Below are 10,439 nucleotides of genomic sequence, written 5' to 3' on the forward strand. Positions count from 1 at the left end.
CCCCGTTTTTTGGGTGTTTTTCATACACCCCCCTTTTCTCATCCCCCCCGGAGAAGGTTTTTTTGAGAAAAGGGGGCCCTCTCCCCTTTTTTTTTGGGGTGAAGGGAAAAATTTTTTTTCCCCCCTGGGGGTCCCAAAAATTTAAACCCCCATCCCCCCCCCCCCCCCCCCCCCCCCCCAACCAAAAAAAAAGGTACAGAAAGTTCAATATACTTGTAGTTATATATATATTTTAACTGTATTGTAGATAGAAATTAGAAATTAAGTTGAAGTTTCTCACCTTTTGAGAAATTCGGAGATGGGAGAGGCTAATAATACAGCAGAACGATCTCCATCAGCCATGCGCTGAATGTCAGGCTTAATATCCTCATAAGTGATTACAGGAAGTTTCAACTTGAACGTCTCTCGATCAGTAGCTCCGCCGAGTTTGTACCGTTGGAGGTACTCAGAGTTAGCGTTTCGACTCAAGATTTCGGCCAAGACTGTCTCTTGAAATGTGGCAGCATTTCTTGTGATCTCCTCAATATATTGTAAAGCTTTTGCATCTTTTTCACTTACCCGGGGAACAAGCGGCGATGAAAGAGCAAAATCAGAAGTCATCTTTTCAAAATGTAGAAGATGGAGAGAGGATGATTACTCTATACTATTGAAGAACAAAACAGGGCTTGTACTGGGTGAAAATTGAGAGAATTTCATTGTGTAGAGAGATAAGATTCAGAGAATATATACTAAATGGAAAAGCAAAATGGAAAAGAGAATACTTCGAGTTTTCACTGCAAATTAGCATAACATACGAGGAACGAACTGTTCTTTGTGTAGTAAGGAACTGTACTATTTACAGCTGTAACACATTTGCCAATCAATGGCCTGTGGATTGATGTTGCTTCCCACCAAGAGATTCTCCACTAGGCATTCCATCAAACACATTATTGATGTTGATCTATTCTTTTTTTTTTTTTTATTAATAAAGGGTTCTGAAAAGAGCTAAGGCAACACTAAGCGGGAGTGTGCAACCCCAAATACATCATTGTTTAATATGCTAAGCATATTTAAAGGAGGGACTGCAAACAATGTAGACCCAAAGAAAAAGATAAGTTATAAGTAGTAAAAAAATCTGCTGCTACATTTTCTTCCCGATAGATATAGTTAATTTGAATCAACCAATCTCGTCGGATAAGCTCTTGGATGGCTTGGATTAGAGAAAAATGCTCATTGATGATGGGGCTTGAATTAGAGACTAACTGCAAGATGCACTTGTTGTCCACTTCCATTATCACCCTACGATAGCCATATAGCCAAGCTATGGATAACCCATGAAGTAAACCCCACAATTCAGCAGATGTTACTGAACAAGCGCCTAAGTTAGCACTATATCCGATCTGCCAAACTCCTCTGTAATCACGAATGAGCCCGCCAGCTCCTGCATGGCCTGAAGGCTTCATGGCACCGTCAGTATTTAGCTTAACCCAAGGCCAAGTAGGAGCAATCCAGCGAATCCATTTTTCGATACAGTTTCTGTCAGTGGCACTAAGGAAAGAATTACATCTTTGAATTGCAGCTGCCCTGACTTTTATATCCATTGCTATAGTATTGCTCTCTCAATAATCTTTGGTGAAAATAAACCGATTTCGCCAAAACCAAAGCCGCCAAATAGCAACACCAAAGATGACTTGCCAAAGTTTATTACCTAGGGAGGTGCTCTGGGATTGCAAGTTCTCGGACATCCAGTCTGCAAGGCTAGACTCGAAAAAGTGTTGTTGATTGTTTCCTCGAATAGGTCGTAGCCAAACTGCTCTCGAATAGGGGCAGTCACGGAGCACATGAATTGTATTCTCTAAATCAGCACCACACCTTTCACAAGATGGATCAATGTTCAAGTGTCGTGCTGCTAGTTCTGCCCGAGACTTTAATCTATTGTGCAGCACCAGCCAAATAAAAATCTTGATACTCTGCGGGCCCTTCCATGACCAAGCTAGCCTCCAGTAAGTGGCACTTTCCTGCACACGAGAATGATCCAACAGCTCATATGCTGATTTAACCGTAAAATTTCCTTTGTGGAGAAGCTACCTAGTAAAATTGATCAACACCATTGCAAGCTAACGGGGGGTGGATTGAAGCAATTTTCATCATTGCATGATGGGGTAAGATGTGACTAAACTTTGGCCAATTCCAAGAACCATCCGTAGAAACAAAGTTAGCAACATACAGTTCACAAAGTTCAGGAGGTATCGGTTGTAAGACTATTCTTTTGTGTAGGACAAGTTATATTTGTTTTGACTCTTTGACATTATCTTTTTAAATGAATCCCAACGGTGTACGGGAGCTTTATTAAATGACACCTAAACTGGGGACTATGGACGTGCATGCTCTTTGACATTATCTTGCTTGCTATTGGTAAGAGTGCTGCTAGCTATCGAGAGGGACGAGAGAATGACGTTCCTCTCACTTGTTAAAATATTAAAAAAAATTGAATAAAGAAATGGCGCATGAAATCTAGCAGGCTTTCACTTTCCTCTCTCTCTCACGCAGGCTTCACTCTTTACTTTCCTCTCTCACGCAAATCACTATCTTCTCAACTGTTCACGGCCTCCCTCTCCAGCCAGAGCAATTGTTCACGGCCTCCTCCCTCTCCAGCCAGCAACCGGTCACGGTCTCCTCCCTCTCCAGCCAGTAACCAGAAACTGCTCACAGCCTCTCCAGCCAGCCTTTCACGAACTGCTCATGGCCTCCTCCCTCTCCAGCCAGCCTTTCACGAACTGCTCACGGCCATCAAAATGAAACATTTAACACAAATAGAAGTGATGACAGGATGTATCGGCTCATATTTTAAATACGAAAATCAATTGAAAATTAAATGAAGTCTTAATGAATCAACATAGGGTTACTGATGAGCAAAAGGATATTAGAGTTGGATGATCTGCTTCGTCTGTAATTATTGATGAGCAACAACAAAGTCTAAAATTTTTGGATGTCATGTCGCCACACATAACTATGAAAGCCTTTCTTATGAGAGCCTAATAATTCAAGTTCGCCCATTTTACACCCACCTGAAAATCAATCGTAAGCGCTGTCGAGTTACTTATACATTGGGGATCATCCATATGGTGGCAACTTATGACATGCATATCTATTTAATTATCTGCTTCTCTTGTAATTAATGGCTATATATCACCAACTGCTTCCTTTTCAATATTGCTTCTTTGATTCTCTTGTCATTGTTAATCCTTGCCTCTGCAAGTGTTTATAGTTTACAATTTCAATCCTGAAACTAGAAAACCAAATCCTGAAGGCTATGCTTACAGTCCCAAAACAAAAAACAAAACCAATTGATAATGGTTGGGTTTCCAAATCAAAACCTGAGGATGACACTTCTGGATACCACCTTGATAAATCCAAATCAGAGACTGAAACTACAACTTAGCTTATTACATGTGGCCGTTTAAATGAAAAAAAAAGGTATGTACTTTAATTTGTTCTGCAATCCGAAATATTTTTGCTGGAAGCCGTGAGGGAAAGAGGATGTCGACTAGTTGAGAAGATGGTGATATTTGCGTGAGAGAGGAGCGTGAGGGAGAGAGGAAAGTCAGGGCTGGAGAAAAGTTGATAAGATTTCCCTCTGCACGCAGCGATAAAGCACTCTTTCTTTATTCATTCTTTTATTATTTTAATGTTTTAGGTAGCGAGAGGAACAAGAAGCAAAACGGCAGCAAAAAATATCGTTTCTCTCGTCATTCTCTCGTTCCTCTCACTCCCTAGCATTTTCCTATTGGTAATCCGCCGCTGTAATAATCGAGCGTAGGAATATGTTGTGCCATAGCTCGGGTGACAATAGAGTCAAAAAAAATTGTGTTTGGCCGAATTCTACTGATGATTCCCTCCCAATTTTGCTTTGAACATTCCGTTCTTATAAATTGGGCAAGTTCCGGTTGGGGCTCAAGGATGTTGGCCACGCAGTCCCTAATTGAAGAGTCGGTAATTTACTGGTTCAGTGTGCCAGTTTCAATGCCATTAGAAAGAAGAACTGCAAATGAATTTGAAGAAATCTCAAGGCTCTCGGGGAACCGGAGGCATAGACAGCGCCAAGCCTGAGAACTTGTTCGCGCTGGAGCAGGCCACAAAGCATGTGTGTATGCATGCTCTGTAATGAGTCAGCACATAGAATGGCCTCAAAAGGGCTCGTACAGATCTTGAAAGGGTGGTTATGCAGTTCAGCCTTGAACTTGTCACTTTACATTAAGCTGTTGGTCAGAGGACGAGCCAGGAGCTTGCCTGTGGTCTGTGTAGGGTTTCGCCCTTGTCAATAACTGTTTCATCCAAAACTATTTTCATTACAAAAAAAAAAGCTGCCTTGGCACACACTTTAATTTTAATTAGTTTTATTATTATTAAAAAAAAAAACTTACCGATTCAACATTGCCATAAAAAGGTTGTACTGAAACTGGCGACGATCCATCTCTTCTTCAGTTTTAGGGAAGAGCATTTGATCCCCACTGCAGGTCCCGCTACTGCATAGCTTTTCAGGGAAAAAAAAAAAAAAGGAGAGAAAAAGGTAATGATAAACGGATACATGGCAACACAATAGTAAGTAATCTCCTAGGGGTTATAGTTTTGTAGTGTTTGAACCATAGTTATATAAGAGGAATTTAGAGACGGACTGGCTAGCAAAAATAGTAGAACGATCCCCATTAGCTATGCAATGAACATCAGGCTTAACATCCTCGTTAAGTAATTACAGGAAGTTTGGATTTAAACGTCTCTCTATCAGTAGCTCCGCCGAATTTGTGCCGTACGAGGCTACCGCAGCAGCATTTCTTGTGATTTCCTCGATGAATTATAGAGCTATTGCATGCACTCTTGGTGAAAGGGCAGAATCTGAATCTGAAGCCATTTTGAGAGAGTGAAATTGAGAGAGATGTTTATGAATTAGTCCAGACACTATAGATTTTTTTAATTAGAGCAGACTAGTGGCCTAAAAATTGCGGACGCCAAGTGTATTGAGTGTCATAAAAACTTGTCATAAATTTGCAAACAAATCTATAGTGTATGGTCTAATAGATTATTTATTTATTTATTTACATAATCACTTATTATATTACTCTTTGAAAATTACAATCTAAACTGGAACTTAATAGTATAGGACTGACTTCGTCTTGCCATGATAATCCGAGAAACAAACCAACCTAATCTTTCGAAATTCCACAAGATATGAGGACTCAGCCAACTTCAACTTCTGATTTATAAACTCTAAATTCCTGATAACGCAAATTAGTGAGACTCAAGCTTAGAACTTAGCGGCTTCTTACCACTGAAAACAGATATTGGCCTAATTGAATCTTAGATGGATAGTTAGATCTTAAGATTGAAATAAATAAATAAAGTAAAAGAAAGCAAGAATTTCGTTCCAGATCATACACGGATCAAACAAAAATTTCTATAACTTTTAGTTTGACAACTCAAAAGGAGAAGAAGAAGTATATCCGAAGTTAATTTACTAGACCCAATATTGTGTATATAGGAATTCCCAAATCGACTAATAATGATATAACAACCAACAATGGAGCACAATCACAAACACAAAAACACAAACAAACATGACCTTGCAAGAGATTTTCTCCTGCATACGTACCAACTCTCTAACCTACAACCCAAAACCCTAAAACACACACATCAATTTAACAGTGCCAGACTGCAACAACAATTTTTTTTCAAGTTCTGATAGAGGGAAATGCTACATGCAACAAGTCCAAAAGCTTCGAGCACTTGGGTTTCATCATCAAGTTTATTGCTACCACATTGCTACACGATTATGAAAGCGGTTCTTGTTTCCTCTGACTTTTGCCAGCACATTCTTCCCATACATGTGGCTTTGCAAGAATGGAGAATTGTCTACAACCAGATCGTAAAGAGTCTGCCGGATCCTCCGTCCCTGGTTTGTCAAACAAAGAGAAAGAAAACAAAAATGGAGAGGTCAGTGCTCCATCAGTTGAATTCCATTAGATCTCATGTGTTAATTTTTCATATTGTTAAGGTTTCAATTCAATTCTCATGTTTTCATTTTTCAAAAAAAAAAAAAAAAAAACTCCAACTGGGAGAAAAAAAAAATCACATTGGCTTAAAAATCAATACTGCACACTGATCCTTAGTGGTGTTGATCAAACACTCATCTAATTTAATTTAAGCTTGACTTTACCATAATACCAAACAGATACGAAATTTAGCCTTAATTAGAACCGAGTAAGATAATGCAAAAGGCATGGTAGTGGGGATGATCTAACCTGAGATACATCCCAGGCTGTCTGAATAACATAATTTCCATAAGGGTCAAGAATAAGTTGCACAATCTCTGGATGCCTTATAATTTCGTTTATAATGCCTGTGGATTGCTCCTCTCCTGATTCTAACAAGCATTTCTGAACGACATTGCTGCTACATTTTCCTAGTGAAAGAGCGAAATACCTCCCCGCCAACTGAGCAACTACATCAGCTGTAACTTGAGGTATCTTCAATCCAAGTATGTACTGCACAACATAGTTCCTGAAATTAAAGAAACGATATAATCTTTCATTAAGGAAATGAATTCGATATGTAGGTTAAAGAACAACAACATCCCATGATTTCAAAAAATAGTTGCCGAGAATTTTGGGCCACCGAGAGATCTCATTTTGTGTTCAGAAATGGTCATATACACCTCTTAAGGGTTGTCCCAAAAAAGGGTCTGGTGACCATTTCTATAAGTAATTGTCTTGCGACCATTTTGCCAAACGACAAGAGTGTAAAAGAATGAAAAAAAGAAGTACCCATAAGAATGTTCAGAGAGGACATAAGCATTGGCTACCACATCAGCTATAAGGCGTGCCTTCTGTTCTTCCTGAGCAAGAGGTATGCAGTATTGCAATAGACAGCATCCACTTCTATCTGTTGCTAAGTCGAGGCAATTCTCTGCGATTTCTTCCATGAGATCCTGCAAGATATTGGAGGATTTGTACATATCAGAAGATTTATAAACGGGAAAGTCGTTCTTTTCCTTTGTTAGGACTATGTAAACATGATGATCAACTCGAACATAATACTTTCTTTTTAGCATAGACTAATTTCCTGGAATATGGAATTTTAATTTATTACAAAATTGAAATACAAAATTATATGATATAAAATTAAACCCTAGCTCATTTGACAAATGACATAATAGTATTATAAATTTTTATATCTTAACCGGTAACGCATCTTATTATTTCACCCTTATATGGATTGAGATTCAAAATTTTACTCTACCCTAAAAGATTAATTATGAGATACAGCATGTGAAAATGTACCCTCTTAAGACTATCAAGGTCTCTCGAATGGGTTCTACCATAGAAGCATTCAACGAACATCAGCATTTAGAAGTGTTGCTATAACTTTCACTCATGAGAAGTGAAAACCTAGGACTAGATTGTCCTGAAGATTGGATGCGGTGGTGGGAAGAAATCAAATGGCATTTAGAAGTGTTGCTAACCTAACATTTAGGTTTCGGTACATCTTTAGAAAAATTCTATACCTCAAAAAGAGTACCAACAAACCAAAAAGCCCAACAAAACAATTCAAACCATGAATTATCATAAATTAACTGAAGTGATATTCTTGCATGATAAGTTGTTTCTTTCTGAAGTTTTCTTTCCACATAAATCTTATAGAATCAGCATGTCAGTCATTTTACCTCAAAATTTTGGAAATATCAATGAATAATTATCATTGGCAACTTAAATTAATCGTTCATGCAATTATTAGAAAATCAAATTTCACAGGCGGCACAAGCGTAATGGTATCATTATTACCTTGGTATAATCAGGGGGAAATTTTTGCAAGCATCGTTTAATCACGTGATTACCGTGCGGGCTCTTGCTCAGCGAGACAGTAATATTCTTCAGAGCCGACACAAGCAAAGATTGTTGCTCTTGGGTCAATTGCTGTCGAGTAGGGTACTCGCCAGCATCCAACAATTTCTGCATAACACGAGATCTTCAAAAAATAAAAAAGTTAAATCAATTAACAAGCTAGTTTCTTTTCTTTTCTTTTCTTTTTTAAGGGAAAAAAAACTATTACATAAAGTATAAAGACAAATAGGAAATGGTACCCTGATAAGTCGTCACAAATCCTGAGGAGTCTTTGTTGAGAACTGACGACGGAGAGAATGAGTTTTGTCATTTGTTCTTCATTTAGTACTCCAATGAGCTTTTGGATGAGATGATTAGCCGACTGGTGCCTCATTAACTCATGCAAATCATCTATCACTTCGGAAAGAATCATCTCAATATCAATTGGGTTTCTCTCATCAACCTTCTTCTGCAAGAAACGGCACCCTTGTTCATCTTTCGCCACCAAAATTATCCGGCCTCTCAGTTCCTCAATCGAGGAGTAACTCGTTAGATGATGATGGTGTCGAGCCCTTGCATAAAAATTGTTATACCTAGCACTGGCATTAGTAGATGACCCCAAGTGATGATGATCGGACAAAAATCCATGAGAAAGATTGGAATAACTGGGACTAGCATTGTTAGTAGTCGCATATCGATTTGTTGCTGCGACCAAATTTCGCTGAACAGTTAAATTATTTGGCCTCGGAAGACCAAGACCGTCAATTTTCAGACCCTCGAAGCCGCTTTGTAAATCAAAACCGCTTTGCAAATCAATGGTTTCATGATTTTCTAATGGGAAAGACGTAGGTAAAGAATTTATAAATGAATATTGAGCTTGGTTGAGGGGTATAGGGTACGGAAGATACTGACTAAGAGGAGGACGATGAGCAGCGGATTGACTTGGCCTACTCAAGCTGCTTTCAGGAGTTCGGCAACGGCACGTGCTAGGTTCCATGGCGAGAAATTTATCGTATGGATAATTGGAATAATGGAGATGACCACTCGGTTGGTCTTGGGTTGTGGGGTTTTGCAAACTAGGGTTTTCAACGTGGTAGTCTTGCTGATTAGGCTTTTGGTAAATTGGGATGAGATGGAGGTTTTGTGAAGCAACGTGGCTTTGCTGTGAAGTAGTAACCGGATGGCGGCTGTTATTATCTGGTGGCGGAAACCTCCATCGGAGATCATCTCCGTGGTCACCAAGATCTCTTCTTCCTTCCATGATAAAGAGAGAGCCAATCAAACAGGCAACAACAAGAAGGGAAAAAAGCCTATGGGAGGCTTGTCAATGGGCGATATAAAGGAATTAATTTTAGTTGGAAGAGTTTCCGAATCCAAACTCTTATTAATTATTATTAATATTATTATTTTAATACAAAGATTATAATTACGGAGAGAATATAGGATGAAGGAAGTAGAAGTACAGTTTGCATGAAATATGGAATAGCTACTTTTTTGCATGAGAGAGAATATTATTATAGAGATTTTCGGTGTCTTAAGAGAGAAACATATATCTATTAGTACGAATCTTTTTTTCTTTTTCTTTTTTGCATTTCATTTTTTAATTCATACCATCTAATTAATTCCCTCGTTTATCAATTCCAAGTTGTTGACTTCTGATGTTAGTATATATTTTCAACATGAATGCAGTTCATGTAATTCATTGATTCGCCGTCTAGATATAGGTAGCGTTTACTTTTTGGATTGGAATTAGGAATCCTGAGGAGTAGGAATACTAGGATTGGGAGTGTGGAGTGGGATTGGGAGTATGTTGTTTACTTGCACTGGAATTGAAGCATGGAATGAAGATCATAATCTAATTTATGTGTTTACTTTGACATGGATTGGGAGTAAATAGTTTTAAATTAGAATTTTATCCTTATTTAAAGAATAATAATTTTTAATTACAAAGTTAATAAAAATATATTTAATGAATAAACATTTATTTTAATTTATAATAATAATTAATATTCTTAATTATGACCATCACAATTTTTATTAATTTTAATTTTAATTATATAAATTAAAAATTGTTGATAACGGCAATATAAATGAAATATTTTTACTATTAACATAGTATGAAATTAATATTTTCTTAGAATAAATTATTTATTAGTATTAATTATTAATATTAAATAAATATAATACTATAATTTTTAAATAAATATAATAATATTATATTTTCAAATAAAGATGGTATATAATAATATTATTAATTCTCTATTAATATACTAATATTATTTTTAAGTAAATTAAACTTAGAATCAAACCCAATTATTATTTAGTTAAATATAATATTATTATTTAAATATTTATTAAATATAATTATAGTAAATTTAATAAAAAGAAGGGTAAATATAAAATGAAACTTTATTTTATTTAATATAATTATATTATATTTATTATTTATTAATATAATATTATTTAGTACAAAATTAATATTTTCTTAGAATAAACTATTTATTATTATTAATTATTAATATTAAATAAATAAAGTACTATTATTTTTAAAATAAATATAATAATATTATATTATTAAATAAAGAT

At 36.6% G+C, this 10,439-nt stretch overlaps 2 protein-coding genes across 2 annotated transcripts in view; both read right to left on the reverse strand.

The window, feature by feature from the left end:
* LOC18035582 (probable indole-3-acetic acid-amido synthetase GH3.1) overlaps positions 1-877 on the reverse strand; it is a 2,559-nt gene extending 1,682 nt beyond the window's left edge. Inside the window, exon 1 of the mRNA XM_006422807.2 lies at positions 281-877. Within this exon, the coding sequence (XP_006422870.2) occupies positions 281-600 (320 nt within the window). The 5' untranslated portion in view covers positions 601-877. The remainder of the gene's footprint in view (positions 1-280) is intronic.
* A 7,303-nt stretch (positions 878-8,180) lies between these two features.
* Positions 8,181-9,114, reverse strand: LOC112096139. The gene is made up of 2 exons (XM_024179063.1): positions 8,272-9,114; positions 8,181-8,189 (listed from the first exon to the last, which is right to left on the reverse strand). Exons 1-2 carry the CDS (start codon positions 9,112-9,114, stop codon positions 8,181-8,183), a joined length of 852 nt encoding a protein of 283 aa, XP_024034831.1.
* Between the last annotated feature and the right edge of the window lie 1,325 nt (positions 9,115-10,439).

This window comes from Citrus clementina, unplaced genomic scaffold (genome assembly GCF_000493195.1).
Source record: "Citrus clementina cultivar Clemenules unplaced genomic scaffold, Citrus_clementina_v1.0 scaffold_8, whole genome shotgun sequence".
Taxonomy (NCBI): domain Eukaryota; kingdom Viridiplantae; phylum Streptophyta; class Magnoliopsida; order Sapindales; family Rutaceae; genus Citrus; species Citrus x clementina.